General features: G+C 45.3%; 1 protein-coding gene across 4 annotated transcripts in view; it reads right to left on the reverse strand.

Moving 5' to 3' along the window:
• Positions 1-251: 251 nt before the first annotated feature.
• Positions 252-16,384, reverse strand: part of LOC139277165 (monoacylglycerol lipase abhd6-A-like) — a 145,193-nt gene continuing 129,060 nt past the window's right edge. For all 4 annotated transcript variants that reach the window (XM_070895252.1, XM_070895251.1, XM_070895249.1 and 1 more), the window contains 2 exons: positions 2,319-2,419; positions 252-898 (listed from right to left, as the gene is read on the reverse strand). In XM_070895252.1, coding sequence (XP_070751353.1) covers positions 716-898; positions 2,319-2,419 — 284 coding nt within the window. In that variant the 3' untranslated portion in view covers positions 252-715. The remainder of the gene's footprint in view (positions 899-2,318; positions 2,420-16,384) is intronic.

The raw sequence follows: 16,384 nt of genomic DNA on the forward strand, positions 1-16,384 counted from the left end.
GCGGGGGGGGGGGGGGGGGGGGAGGCGCCCGTTCTTTCCCGCGGGGGGGGGGTAGGAGGTGCCCGTTCTTCCCGCGGGGGGGGGGGGGAGGAGACAGTGAGAAGGCTGCAAGTGCTGATGTGCTTTTATTTTTAAAAAATTCAAAAATTAAACAGCTACAAAGAACTACAAAAATGGCCGAGTGCCAATGTTTTTTTCACACAGAGCATGCGCGAACGCTCCAACGCGCACGCGCAGCGTTGCCGGCAGGAAAAAAAATAATTTAAATAGTACCCGCCCCCTCCCACTTACAAAATCTGCGCGAGTGTAGGCTCCGCCCCCCTGGGCACCGCGCCAGGCAGACAAGGAGCTGCAGAACGCTCCAGAATCGCGAGTTTTTTTTTTAGGTGTGAAAAACGGGCGACCAGCTCGGAGGGGCGCCCGTTTTTTATCGTGTGGAAACTTGGGCCAGTGTGCGAAATCTGGTAAAGAACAGTGTTTTTGTGTGATTTGTGTTACTCTTTATATACTGCATGCTTTTATTTGTTGGCAATGCTCGGAGTCTTTCAAAATCTTGTTAATGTAATTTGAATGCACCAAACATTGTTAACTAAAGCTCTTAATAGATATAATCAGGGGCATCAGCATTCAATCCAGTCATAGTGTTTCCTGGGGAATTATTACAGCATCACATTTTATTTGCAATCCAAAGCAATACAGCTTTCATTTATAAATGCTAGGCTAATTTCTTATTGCTTTCCAATCTTGTGTTTTGCAGAGAAGCTGAAAACTCCAGGATGATTTTAGCACTCTTGCGGGGCCGCTCCATCACCACAGAATGGCCACAGTTTTCTAAGAGATCCATTCTACAGCCAGGAATATTATCAACAAGGACGCCAGCTCCAGAAACATCCAGTACCTAGTCACAAGAAGGACAAAGAACAGGAATCTTTAGGTCACTACATTAAATGAAATCCCCATTCTAAATTAATAGAAAGTGATAGATTTCTTATTTAAATATTTACACAAAAAGGATTCAAATCCTAAATATATGCCTTCAATGTTATGCTACTCCACTTCCCCTATCTCAGGAGTATCCTATCAACAAGAGCAGGCATTGATGATGAGATCCACCACCACCTCCACTGCACCAGTGCAGCCTTCGGCCGCCTGAGGAAAAAAAGAGTGTTTGAAGATCAGTCCCTCAAAATTGTCACCAAGCTCATGGTCTACAGGGTTGCAGTAATACCCGCCCTCCTGTATGGCTCAGAGACGTGGACCATGTACAGTAGACACCTCAAGTCGCTGGAGAAATACCACCAGCGATGTCTCCGCAAGATCCTGCAAATCCCTGGGAGGACAGACGCACAAACATTAGCGTCCTCGTCCAGGCCAACAGCCCCAGCATTGAAGCACTGACCACACTTGATCAGCTCCGCTGGGCAGGCCATACAGTTCACATGTCAGACACGAGACTCCCAAAGCAAGCGCTCTACTCGGAACTTGTCCACGGCAAACGAGCCAAAGGCGGGCAGAGGAAACGTTACAAGGACACCCTCAAAGCCTCCCTGATAAAGTACGACATCCCCACTGACACCTGAGAATCCTTGGCCATAGACCACCCTAAGCGGAGGAAGTGCATTCGGGAGGGCGCTGAGCTCCTCGAGTATCATCACCGAGAGCATGCAGAAACAAGCGCAGGCAGCGGAAGGAGCGTGCGGCAAACCAGGCTCCCTGACCACCCTTTTCCTCAATGACTATCTATCCCACCTGTGACAGAGACTGTGGTTCTCATATTGGACTGTACAGCCACCTAAGAATTCATGCTAAGAGTGGAAAGCAAGTCCTCCTCGATCCCGAGGGACTGCCTATGATGATGACGACTCCTCCACTGATTCTTAATCGGTTCTGCCACAGGGTCCCTATTCTATCTGCGCTGTCTAGGATCATCATGAAAGTATGACCCATGGCATTATTTGAAGTGGAGTAGAAGAGTTCTCCCAGTGTCCTGGTCAACATTTATCCTTCAACCAACATCACTAAAACAGATGGTCTAGCTTTTATTATCTCTCTGCTGTTTCTGGGACCTTGCTAAGCACAAATTGGCAGCCACACTTCCTTGTGAACATCTCGAGGTTGTGAAAACTGTTATCTAAATGCAAGTTCTTTCCTTCTAAGAAAAATAGTTCCAATAATTTCTGCACGAGAATTTAAGTATTTAAGTTACAAATTCAAGTAACTGAAGAGTGAGTTTCAACGAGAGACACTTTAACTGTCAGTATGTTATTAGGCCTGTAATTTAAACTGCAATAGAACATAAAAATAATTACAGATTTTACCTGGTCCTGCTTTCCCCAAATGACCTGAGTCGAAGCTGTGATTAGGTTCATGTTTTCCTGCAAAGTGTGCCTTGACTTTTCTCCAACTATTTCCAGAAACACTATCCATAGTCACAGGAGATAGAATTGAAAAAGTCACAAATTAAAAACTTAACGTCAAGATTTTTAAACAAAGTAAAAATAAGAGCTTTTTTTCTCTCAGATTAAAAATGCTATTTGAAGGCAACATTCAAAAATGTATTGCACCTCATTTGATAAGGCGGCCGGTTACAAAAATTTAGGCATATGATATAAAAGGCAAAGGGCCATAATTTGCCAAAATGATGGCAACGCTAATGGCGCTCGCTGTTATTTATGTGCAAGTGCTATAGCAAATTCAGGCGAGAGGCAGATGTGAGGTTAAACGGGGAAATCTAAAAGTTGATGTCTGAGCTGCGCCTCACGAAAACGGCATCTCACTGTCCAGCAATGCAGTGAATGGCGTGTAGTTGCTGTATTTGCGCAATAGACATGAACTAAACTCGCCACCGAAAGTTAAGGCTGGTCTACGCAAGGAGCCTTTTAAGATCTACGCATATATAATTAAGCCTGGATGAGCTGTCAAAGATTCTTTAACAATGTGCTAAGTGTTAAATACTGCCAATGAACCTGCCTAGCACTGAAAATTAACAATTAGAGTGGAGTCTTATTCCTTCAAGTTTTAATTGATGTTGGAGATTTTAAAAATGTTAAATTTTAAATGTAAAGTTTTTTGTACTTTTTCTTTGTCTCTTTTCTCTCTCTCTCTCTTAATCCAATCTTTCTTTCCCTCTCTATTTCACTTTCTGACATTGCATTCAGCCACACTAATTTACACTTCTTCTCAATCTGATTGGTTAAGGAGATTCACAGTTGGTTTCCCTGTTCACTCAGGTCCCAGATGCCCGGTTTCCCTTGCTGCAACGTGATCAGCTCACATTTTTAGCAACTTGCCATGCAAAAAAATTTAAAAACCTATAGCAACTAACCAACAGCAGATACCGTAGATGCCCTGCCAAAGCAAATTATGGATCAATGTAGCAGCATGGATGGAAAGTTTGTTGATTTTCAGAGTACAAAGGATTAGAGTTAATGGATGTTGCCCAGATTGGAGAAGGATCAGAAGCAATCTACCCCAGGGTTCAGTGTTGGATCTACTTTGGTTCTCGATAGGATCGACTTAGGGCATAAGAAGCAGAACAAGGGTTTTGGCAAATAGAGAGGTGAAATATAAAAATATTTCAAAAAGACCTAGATTTGTTAGTACACTGGTCAGACAGACAGCAGATATAGTTTAATACGGAGAATGGAAGTATATTCTCAATGAAAAGATGCTGCAGAGTCTAGATGAACAAAAACACCTAGGGGTTCAAATATATAATTAGCTAAAAGCATGACTGCAGATATAGATAAAGCCATGAAAAAGGCCAAAAGAGCAAAGAGGCAATCATCGCCATTGGCAGTCCCTTGGAATCGAGGAAGACTTGCTTCCACTCTAAAAGTGAGATCTTAGGTGACTGAACAGTCCAATACAGGAATTACAGTCTCTGTCACAGGTGGGACAGACAGTGGTTGAAGGAAAGGGCGGGTGGGGAATCTGGTTTGCCGTACGCTCCTTCTGCTGCCTGCGCTTACTTTCTGCATGCTCTCAGCGAAGAGACTCGAGGTGCTCAGTGCCCTCCCGGACGCTCTTCCTCCACTTAGGACGGTCTTTGGCAATCGACTCCCAGGTGTTGGTGGGGATGTTGCATTTTATCAAGGAGGCTTTGAGGGTGTCCTTGAAATGTTTCCTTTGCCCACCTGGGGCTCGCTTGCCGTGTAGGAGTTCAGAGTAGAGCGCTTGCTTTGGAAGTCTTGTGTCAAAGGCATGCGGACAATGTGGCCCACCCAACGGAACTGGTTGAGTGTGGTCAGTGCTTTGATGCTGGGGATATTGGCATGATCGAGGACACTAATGTTGGTCCGTCTGTCCTCCCAGGGGATTTGCAGGATCTTGCGGAGACATTGTTGGTGGTATTTCTCCAATGACTTGAGCTGTCTACTGTAGTCCATGTCTCTGAGCCATACAGGAGGGCGGGTATCACTACAGCCTTGTAGACCATAAGCTTGGTGCCAGATTTGAGAGCCTGATCCGAGAACACTTTCTTCCTCAGGTGGCCAAGAGCTACGCTGGTGCACTGGATGATAACTTGGTACATGGCAATGATTAAGTCACAGTTTAAAATATATATAATTTGGAGATGTGGGCATCACTGGAAAGGACGACATTTATTGCCTTGCTGCCCTTTGAAAAGGTGGCGATGGGCCTTCTTGAATTGCTGCAGTCCACGTGGTGAAAATGCTTCCACAATGCTGTTAGGGAGGAATTGCAAGATTTTGACCCAGCGACGACAAAGGAATGGCATTATATGTCCAAATGAGGAATGTGTGTGACTTGGAGAGAAATTTGGAGATGATGGTGTTCCCATGCACCTGCTGCCTTTGTCCTAGCTGGTGGAGGTCACGGATTTGGGAGGTGCTCCTGAAGTAGAAACATAGAAATTTACAGTGCAGGAGGAGGCCATTTCGGCCCATCGTGTCCGCGCCAGCCGACAAAGAGCCACACGGCCCTTGGTCAGCAGCCCTAAAGGTTACATATAAACCTATGAACAATGACGGAAAGGCAAAGAGCACCCAGCCCAACCAGTCCACCTCACCACAACTGCGACACCCCTTACACTAAAACATTCTCCACTCCACCCCAACTGGAGCCAGGCGATCTCCTGGGAGAGGCAAAAACCAGATAAAAACCCAGGCCAATTTAGGGAGAAAAAATCTGGGAAAATCCCTCTCCGACCCATCCAGGCTATCACCCTGACCGTATTCTATTCCCTGCAGTACTTAGCATTATATCTGCTCCGTCCAACAAAAGGTCATCCAGACTAAACCCAATTACCAGCTCTAGGTCTGTAACCCTGCAGGTTATTGCACTTTAAGTGCCATCCAACCATCTCTTAAAAGTGTGAGGATTTCTGCATCCACCACTCTTCCAGGCAGCGAGTTCCAGATACCTACAACCATCTGCGTAAAGAAGTCCCCCCTCAAATCCCCTCGAAACCTTCCACCAACCACCTTAAAACTATGCTCCCTCGTAACAGACCCCTCCACCAATGGAAATAGACCCTTACTATCCACTATGTCCAGGCCCCTCAATATGGTCGCCTCTCAACCTCCTCTGTTCCAATGAGAACAAACCCAGCCTATCCAATCTGTCCTCAAAACTAGGATTCTCCATTCCAGTAAATCTCCTCTGCACCCTCTCTAGTGCAATCACATCATTCCTATAATATGGCGACCAGAACTGCACGCTTTACTCCAGCTGTGCCTAACCAAAGTTTTATACAATTTAAGTATAACCTCCCTGCTCTTATATTCTATGCCTCGGCCAATAAAGGCAAGCATTCCGTATGCCTTCTTAACCACCTTATCCACCTGGCCTGCTTCTTTCAGGGATCTGTGGACAAGCACTCCAAGGTTCATCTACACTGTTAAATGGCCTACCGCTTAATGTGTATACCCTTTCCTTATTAGCCCTCCCAAAGTGCAAGACCTCACACTTCTCTGAATTAAATTCCATTTGCCACTGCTCTGCCCACCTGACCAGTAGATTGATATACTCCTGCAGCCCATGACTTTCCTCTTCATTATCAACCACACAGCCAATTTTAGTGTCGTCTGCAAACTTCTTAATCATACTCCCTATATTCAAAACTAAATCGTTGGATATATACCACAAAAAGCAAGGGTGCCAGTACTGAGCCCTGTGGAACCCCACTGGAAACATCCTTCCAATCACAAAAACATCCATCAATCATTACCCTTTGCTTCCCATCTCTAAGCCAATTTTGGATCCAACTTGACACTTTGCCCTATATCCCATGGGCTTTAACCTTCATGATCTGCCATGTGGGAACTTATCAAAAGCTTTGCTAAAGTCCATATATACTACATTGTGCGCACTACCCTCATCGACCCTCTTGGTTACCTCCTCAAAAAATTCAATCAGGTTAGTCAGACACGATCTTCCCTTAACAAATCCATGCTGACTATCCCTAATTAATCCTTGCCTTTCCAAATGCAGATTTATCCTGTCTTTCAGGATTTTTTCTAATAATTTTCCCACCACTGAGGTTAGGCTGACAGGCCTGTAATTACTCCCTTCTTAAACAAGGGCACTCTATTAGCAGTCCTCCAATCCTCCGTCACCATGCCCAGATCCAAAGAGGACTGGAAAATGATGGTCAAGGCCTCTGCTATTTCCTCTCTTACTTCGCTCAACAACCTGGGATGCATTTCATCCGGGTCTGGGGACTTATCTACTTTTAAAGCTGCGAAACCCCTAAATACTTCCTCTCTAATTATATTTATTTCATCCAGAAGATCACACTCCTCCTCGATAGCAGTATCTGCATTGCCCCTTTCCTTTGTGAAAACAGATGCAAAGTATTCGTTAAGAACCCTCCCAACATCTTCCACCTCCACACAAAGATTACCCTCATGGTTTCTAATAGGCCCTACCCTTTCTTTAGTTACCCTCTTACTCTTAATATATTTATAGAACATCTTGGGGCTTTCCTTAATTTTACTCGCCAAGAATTTCTCATGCTCTCTCTTAGCATTCCTAATATCTTTTTTAATTTTGCCTCTTAACTTTCTATATTCCTTTAAAGATTCTATAGTATTTAGCCGTTGGTATATGACATAAGCATCCCTTTTTTTCTTAATCATCCCCTGTAACTCCCTAGACAGGGGGCTCTAGAATTATGTTTCCCAGCCTTTTTCTTGAAGGGCACATGTTTGGCCTGAGCCTTCCGGATCTCCTCCCATTGTTCCGGCACTGATTTACTCACAAGTAGCTGTTTCCAGTCCACTATGGCCAAATCATTCCTTCAATAAAAAGGAAAATGAGGCAGCTTGTACAACGAGCGGACAATCCAACACCATCTGTTTTATCCCCTGCTGAAGTTGAAAGTTCCACTCAACAAATAAGTGATGAAAGACTGAATGAAGTAGGAGAATGAAATGGACTTGAAGTGAGAGAGAGTGAGAGAGAAATACAGCAAAATCAAAGTAGTTTAGCTACCAGAAAACCATGGCTGTTTATAATATTTTTTACTATGATTTCCATGACTTGACATTTTTACAATGACTAATTCATAGTTTTTCCAAAAATTTACCAGGACTAAATTACAGTCCTATCCATCACAAAAAGCATACATGAAGCCATAATTTAATTGGTGCCTCTCTTAATACAGACTTGCTGATAAAAAATGAAATAATGCTATTAAATGCATCAGCAGCAGCAAGGGTTAGTGTTCTGCACACAACAGCCACCAGATGGAGTAAGTTCATAAAGTGCATTTCAAAGCAATACATTCTTCCCAGGTTTGATCCCTACTGTTTGCTGAGTTAATAATCTCAGCTGCAATGGAAATAGGGACACTATAGCTGGCCTCAACTGGGCTGCGCAGGAGAAAAATCAGTCACAGGGTTCTTGCTCCTGATTGCTATCCAATGACCCGTGGCCAGTGTGAATGTCAGGTCAGGACAGGATCAGGCTGAGCTGTGGTGGCCGACATAGTCAAATAGCATAACACAATACCCATGCATGCACACAAAGGTTGGGCACTTAAGTGAGGTATTTGTCACATACCATCATTACCCATTGTTTTACACGAAAAACTGTAAAGAATAAGAGAACATAACTGTAGCACTTCCATTGTAAATAATTGCATGAGTAATCAATTAATAATTATTCATTTGTTTAATAACCGAAAATTCAGCATTGAAAGATTAATTTGACATTTTCCAACTTCATTCCTATTAACATCTTGCCCTTAACTCCTGTTGTTAGCTCAGTGCTTTTACCACTGGACTCAGATGTTGTGGGTTTATGCCTTACCTACGCAATATAAATCTGTGAAAAAGAACATCGACAAAAGCTACAGAGAATTATTAGAAACTCAGCAGGGCGTTGTGTTAATTCACTTCAATAACAACTCTCTATACTGCACATACTTTTTTTCTAAAATCACAAGCAGACAACATTGCAAACATTTGGAAATGTTATTCTGCATTGGCAGCTTTAAGAGACATCAAAATGACCCACTTTTTCTTGACAATGACCTATTTTCTTAACCCAGCTATCTGGCAATAGCAATTTTCATAGATGCACATTGGGCTATTAAATAGATGGGTCCACAGTAATAGAGGATGTAATAACAGGTGGGGCAGTAGTGCTGATTAGCAGATATGACCTGCTGACACTGACTGCCCAGGCTCACAAATGAAAAACGGCCATTTGGACAAGGTGCTCAGCAAACCATATCCTAACATAAATTACAGGTATGAGTAGAAGAGGAGTAAGGACAGGAAATTAGAGGGAACATTGGAGGAAGTAACTAAAAATGTTATTGTCTGCTTTAATAATCTTGAGGCTGGGCTGTGGGGAAGTGGAGCTGCGACTCCTACCCCCTATATGCAAGGCGAAACATAGAAACATAAAAAATGCACCACCATTCAATATGATCATGGCTGATCATGCAACTTTCAGTACCCCATTCCTGCTTTCACTCCATACCCCTTGATCCCTTTAGCTGTAAGGGCCACTAATTCCCTTTTGAATATATCCAACAAACTGGACTTAACAACTTTCAGTGGTAGAGAATTTCATAGATTCACAATTCTCTGGGTGAAAAAGTTTTTCCTCATCTCGGTCCTAAATGGCTTACCCCTTATCCTTAGACTGTGACCCCTGGTTCTGGACTTCCCCAACATCGGGAACATTCTTCCTGCATCTAACCTGTCCAATCCCGTCAGAATTTTATATGCTTCTATGAGATCCCCTCTTATTCTTCTAAACTCCAGTAAATATAAGCCTAGTCGATCCAGTCTTTCTTCATTAGTCATGCCATCCCGGGAATCAGTCTGGTGAACCTTCGATGCACTCTCTCAATAGCAAGAATGTCCTTCCTCAGATTAGGAGACCAAAACTGTACACAATACTCAAGGTGTGGTCTTACCAAGGCCCTGCACAACTGCAGCAAGACCTCTCTGCTCCTATACTCAAATCCTCTCGCTATGAAGGCCAACATGCCACTTTCTTTCTTAACTGCCTGCTGTACCTGCATGTCTACCTTCAATGACTGATGAACCGTGACACCCAGGTCTCGTTGCACCTCCCCTTTTCCTAATCTGACACCATTCAGATAATAGTCTGCCTTCCTGTTTTTGCCACCAAAGTGGATAAGCGTTATACTGCATCTGCCATGCATTTGCCCACTCACCTAACCTGTCCAAGTCACCCTGTAGTCTCTTAGCTTCCTCTTCACAGCTCACACTGCCACCCAGCTTAGTGTCATCTGCAAACTTGGAGATATTACATTCAATTCCTTCAGGTTCAGGCAGGAAAAAGAGGTGAAACTGTGGTGTTGCTTACCTGTGTCATGTTTACCATTTGTTATAAAACATACTCTTCTGTATGTAACTGTTTCTGAGGTTTGTTTGAAAAATAACCCTAACCCTCTACTTTGTGATGCTTATGGGCCAATACACTGATCTTCACAATAGCATGCAAGAAGAGTTATAGGACTATGATCACCCAGTGGTGTATTTTCCAAACATCACAGCTATCCAATGTGAAATCAATACTTATACTTTTGAGTTTCAAGGACAGGACAGTTTTCTCCGTTAAAAATACTAATGTTCCATTCATTCTCTGTAACTTTATTTCATAAAATTCTTTATATGTATAATGAAACCAAGAATTAGAAGGGGGAAGGTAAAGCTCGATAAATACATGAGGGAGCAAAGTATTGGTTATGCTGATAGGGTTAGATGAAGAGGGGTGGGAGGAGGCTCGTGTGGAACATAAGCATCAGGATGGAATTCAATGTAACAACTCTGCTTTCACTTTTGGTTTATATATGGACATATCATTTTGAATGATGTGGCAGTTATTTCTGTGGGGTGGGCAGGGGGCTGGGAGAGAGGCTGGAGAGAGAGAGAGAGAGAGAGAGAGAGAGAGAATGGGGGGGGGGTAAGAGCGGGAGAGGCTGTGGGGGAGGGGGGGGAAGAGAGAGAGAGAGGGAGGGAGGGAGGGAGGGAGGGAGAATGAGAGAGAGAAGCTGGGGGGGAGAAACAGAGGAGAGACCGGGAGGTGGGAGCAGAGGAGAGACCGGGAGGTGGGAGCAGAGGAGAGACCGGGAGGTGGGAGCAGAGGAGAGACCGGGAGGTGGGAGCAGAGGAGAGACCGGGAGGTGGGAGCAGAGGAGAGACCGGGAGGTGGGAGCAGAGGAGAGACCGGGAGGTGGGAGCAGAGGAGAGACCGGGAGGTGGGAGCAGAGGAGAGACCGGGAGGTGGGAGCAGAGGAGAGACCGGGAGGTGGGAGCAGAGGAGAGACCGGGAGGTGGGAGCAGAGGAGAGACCGGGAGGTGGGAGCAGAGGAGAGACCGGGAGGTGGGAGCAGAGGAGAGACCGGGAGGTGGGAGCAGAGGAGAGACCGGGAGGTGGGAGCAGAGAGACTTCGGGATGGGGAAAGAGACAGACACATTGGGGGTGGGGCGGCAGAGGGGAGAGAGGCATGTCAGGGAAGACAGATCACGTTCTTCCAACCTCCTGCAAGGGACATCGTTGGAATGCAGAAGTCAATAAACCTGTTAACAATCCATACACAATGCCCCATCTGTACTTGTGTACTTGTGCTGGGGTAAGGCACTTCAACTGGGGGAAACATGCATGGACTGGGGTAAGGCACTTCGGCTGGGGGAGGGATGTACTTGGACTGGGATACAGGATTTTCGCTGGCCCTTGCTGTTTTCAGGGGAGCACTGTCCTCTGTCGCTTCATGAAGTCAAAGTGGATCGAGTTGCAATTTGCAAAGTCAGTGAGATCTTGGGATGGGTGTTTCCAGTAACACATTCCAGTGAAACTTCAGGGTGCGGCTTATCCTCCAAGGGGACCAATCAGAAAAAAGGCTGGAGCACATTGGCCATTTTGGCAGTACAAATAAACGTGTCCATTAAGAGAAACCCCAACACAATAGACGCGAAACCGACTAAGAAACTTTTGTAGAAATGTAAACACCAATACTGACTAGACTATAGACAATAGACCAGTTTCCGAACTGCGAATGCTTGCTCAAAAGGTATAGATCATCAATGGATCAAAAGAAGGATTCAATGATGTGGCAGGTCGCCATGGGAATAACATAGAAACATAGAAAATAGGTGCAGGAGTAGACCATTCGGCCCTTCGAGCCTGCACCGCCATTCAATAAGATCATGGCTGATCATTCACCTCAGTACCCCTTTCCTGCGTTCTCTCCATGCCCCTTGATCCCCTTTGCCGTAAGGGCCATATCTAACACCCTCTTGAATATATCCAATGAAGTGGCATCAACAACATTCTGCAGCAGGGAATTCCACAGGTTAACAACTCTCTGAGTTTCTCCTCATCTCAGTCCTAAATGGCCTACCGCTTATCCTAAGACTATGTCCCCTGGTTCTGGACTTCCCCAACATCGGGAACATTCTTCCTGCATCTAACCTGTCCAGTCCCGTCAGAATCTTATACGTTTCTATGATATCCCCTCTCATCCTTCTAAACTCCAGTGAATAAAGGCCCAGTTGATCCAGTCTCTCCTCATATGACAGACCAGCCATCCCTGGAATCAGTATGGTGAACCTTCGCTGCACTCCCTCAATAGCAAGAATGTCCTTCCTCAGATTCGGAGACCAAAACTGAACACAATATTCCAGGTGAGGCCTCACTAAGGCCCTGTACAACTGCAGTAAGAGACATCCCTGCTTCTATACTCAAATCCCCTAGCTATGAAGGCCAACATACCATTTGCCTTCTTCACCGCCTGCTGTACCTGCATGCCCACTTTCAGTGACTGATGAACCATGACACCTAGGTCTCGTTGCACCTCCCCTTTTCCTAATCTGCCACCATTCAGATAATATTCTGCCTTCGTGTTTTTGCCCCCAAAATGGATAACCTCACATTTATCCACATTATACTTCATCTGCCATGCATTTGCCCACTCACTTAACCTGTCCAAGTCACCCTGCAGCCTCTTAGCATCATCCTCACAGTTCACACCGCCACCCAGTTTAGTGTCATCCACAAAGTTGGAGATATTACACTCAATTTCTTCGTCTAAATCGTTAATGTATATTGTAAAGAGCTGGGATCCCAGCACTGAGCCCTGCGGCACTCCACTCGTCACTGCCTGCCATTCTGAAAAGGACCCGTTTATCCCGACTCTCTGCTTCCTGTCTGCCAACCAGTTCTCTATCCACGTCAGTACATTACCCCCAATACCATGCGCTTTAATTTTGCACACCAATCTCTTGTGCGGGACCTTGTCAAAAGCTTTTTGAAAGTCCAAATACACCACATCCACTGGTTCTCCCTTGTCCACTCTGCTCGTTACATCCTCAAAAAATTCCAGAAGATTCGTCAAGCATGATTTCCCTTTCATAAATCCATGCTGACTTGGTCCAATCCTGTCACTGCTTTCCAAAAGCGCTGCTATTTCATCCTTAATAATTGATTCCAACATTTTCCCCACTACTGATGTCAGGCTAACCGGTCTATAATTACCCGTTTTCTCTCTCCCTCATTTTTTAAAAAAGTGGTGTTACATTAGCTACGCTCCAGTCCATAGGAACTGATCCAGAGTTGATAGACTGTTGGAAAATGATCACCAATGCATCCACTATTTCTAGGGTCACTTCCTTAAGTACTCTGGGATGCAGACTATCAGGCCCCGGGGATTTATCAATTTCCATCAATTTCCCGAACACAATTTCCCACCTAATAAGGATATCCTTCAGTTCCTCCTTCTCACTAGACCTACTGTCCCCTAGCACATTCGAAAGGTTATTTGTGTCTTCCTTCGTGAAGACAGAACCGAAGTATTTGTTAAATTGGTCTGCCGTTTCTTTGTTCTCCATAATAAATTCACCTGAATCCGACTGCAAGGGACCTGCGTTTGTCTTCACTAATCTTTTTCTCTTCACATATTTATAGAAGCTTTTGCAGACAGTTTTTATGTTCCATGCAAGCTTCCTCTCGTACTCTAATTTCCCCCTCTTAATTAAAAACCCTTAGTCTTCCTCTGTTGAATTCTAAATTTCTCCCAGTCCTCAGGTTTGTTGCTTTTTCTAGCCAAATTATATGCCCCTTCCTTGGCTTTAACACTATCCTTAATTTCCCTTGTTTGCCATGGTTGAGCCACCTTCCCCGTTTTATTTTTAACTCCAGACGGGGATGTACAATTGCTGAAGTTCATCCATGTGATCTTTAAATGTTTGCCATTGCTTATCCACCGTCAACTCTAAGTATCCTTTGCCAGTCTATTCTAGCCAATTCACGCCTCATACTGTCGAAGTTACCTTTCCTTAAGTTCAGGACCCTAGTTTCCGAATTAACTGTGTCACTCTCCATCTTAATAAAGAATTCTACCATATTATGGTTACTCTTCCCCAAGGGGCCTCGCACAACAAGATTGCTAATTAGTCCCTTCTCATTAAGCATCACCTAGTCTAGGATGGCCAGCTTTCTAGTTGGTTCCACAACATATTGGTCTAGAAAACCATCCCTAATACACTCCAGGAAATCCTCCTCCACCGCATTGCTACCAGTTTGGTTAGCCCAATCAATATGTAGATTAAAGTCGCCCATGATAACTGCTGTACCTTTATTGCACACATCCCTTATTTCTTGTTTGATGCTGTCCCCAACCTCACTACTACTGTTTGGTGGTCTGTTCACAACTCTCACTAGCGTTTTCTGCCCTTTGGAATTCCGCAGCTCCACCCATACCGATTCCACATCATCCAGGCTAATGTCCCTCCTTATTATTGCATTAATTTCCTCTTTAACCAGCAATGCCACCCCGCCTCCTTTTCCTTTCTGTCTATCCTTCCTAAATACTAAATACCCTTGGATGTTGAGTTCCCAGCCTTGGTCACCCTGGAGCCATGTCTCTGTGATGCTAATTACATCATATCCATTAATTGCTATCTGCACAGTTAATTCGTCCACCTTATTCCGAATACTCCTCGCATTGAGGCACAGAGCCTTCAGGCTTGTCTTTTTAACACACTTTGCCCCTTTAGAATTTTTCTGTCATGTGGCCCTTTTTGTTTTTTGCCCTCCACTTTTACTATTCTCCTTTCTATCTTTTGCTTCTGACACCATTTTATTTCCCTCTGTCTCCCTGCATAAGTTCCCATCCCCCTGCCACATTAGTTTAACTCCTCCCCAACAGCACTAGCAAACACTCCCCCTAGGACATTGGTTCTGGTTCTGCCCAAGTGCAGACCGTCCGGTTTGTACTGGTCCCATCTCCCTCAGAACCTGTTCCAATGTCCCAGGAATTTGAACCCCGCCCTTCTGCACCACTGCTCAAGCCGTGTATTCATCTGAGCTATCCTGCGATTCCTACTCTGACTAGCATGTGGCACTGGTAGCAATCCTGAGATTACTACTTTTGAGGTCCTACTTTTTAATTTAACTCCTAGCTCCCTAAATTCGTCTCGTAGGACCTCATCGCGTTTTTTACCTATATCGTTGGTACCTATGCACCACAACAACTGGCTGTTCACTCTCCCTTTTCAGAATGTCCTGCACCCGCTCCGAGACATCCTTGACCCTTGCACCAGGGAGGCAACATACCATCTGGAGTCTCGGTTGCGGCTGCAGGAACACCTATCTATTCCCCTTACAATTGAATCCCCGATCACTATCGCTCTCCCACTCTTTTTCCTGCCCTCCTGTGCAGCAGAGCCAGCCACGGTGCCATGAACTTGGCTACTGCTGCTCCCCCCTGATGAGTCATCCCCCCCAACAGTACTCAAAGCGGTGTATCTGTTTTGCAGGGGATGACTGCCGGGGATCCCTGCACTACCTTCCTTGCACTACTCTTCCTGTTGGTCTTCTATTCCCTATCTGGCTGTGGACCCTTTACCTGCGGTAAGACCAACTCACTAAATGTGCTAGTCACATCATTCTCAGCATCGTGCATGCTCCAGAGTGAATCCACCCGCAGCTCCAGTTCCACAATGCGGTCCGTCAGGAGCTGGAGGCGGATACACTTTCCGCACACGTAGTCGTCAGGGACACCGGAAGCGTCCCTGACTTCCCGCATAGTACAGGAGGAGCATAACATGTGTCCGAGCTCTCCTGCCATGTCTTAACCCTTAGATTAACCTAATTGGGCAACAACAATGCTAAATGTTACTTACTGATAAAGAAAAAGATAAAGAAAAGCTACTTACCAATCACCAGCCAATTACTTACCCCCTTTTCTGTGACGTCACCTTTCGATTTCTTTTTTGCCTCCCTGCTGCAGCTGCACCGGCTGGCCTCTTGGAGGCCTCCTGACTCTGCCGCTCCGCCTCCTCCTCAACGCTGCTCCCCGGTCTCCCTACCATGCCTTTTGTAGGCCTCACCAACGAACCCCCGATTCTGCCGCTCCGCCTCCTCCTCGACGCTGCTCCCCGGTCTCCCTACCATGCCTTTTGTAGGCCTCACCAACGAACTCCCAACTCTGCCGCTCTGCCTCCTCCTCGACACATCAGAAAAGGCAGGGACAAAATCTCAGACGACGGACAAGCAGCCCGCAGTAGTCAGTGAAGGGTGACCTGGTCAGTCATCAGAAGTTGCGCTGCAGGAACCTGTCAGACCAACCGGTTGATTGTGAGTGCGCAGGGAAACTGAGGCAGAGACTCAGTAAAGATGAGTGGGAACACAGCTGTCATCAAGGAAGAGTGATCTGGTCAGTCATCAGAACACGTGCATCACGCCACGTCAGCGAACCACTGAGACGATCGTGAGCACGTGGGGAACTGAGGAACTGGTAACTATAATGTAGCTTAGCAGCTCAAGGGACAGACTGATAGATGTAATGTTGATAACAGGTTGATCAGTACTTAGTAAAGACTGCCACGTAAAGTGGGAACTATACTTATTGGTGTCCTGTCATTATTTTCCAGAG

The sequence above is a fragment of the Pristiophorus japonicus genome, chromosome 12, assembly GCF_044704955.1.
Source record: "Pristiophorus japonicus isolate sPriJap1 chromosome 12, sPriJap1.hap1, whole genome shotgun sequence".
Lineage (NCBI taxonomy): Eukaryota > Metazoa > Chordata > Chondrichthyes > Pristiophoridae > Pristiophorus > Pristiophorus japonicus.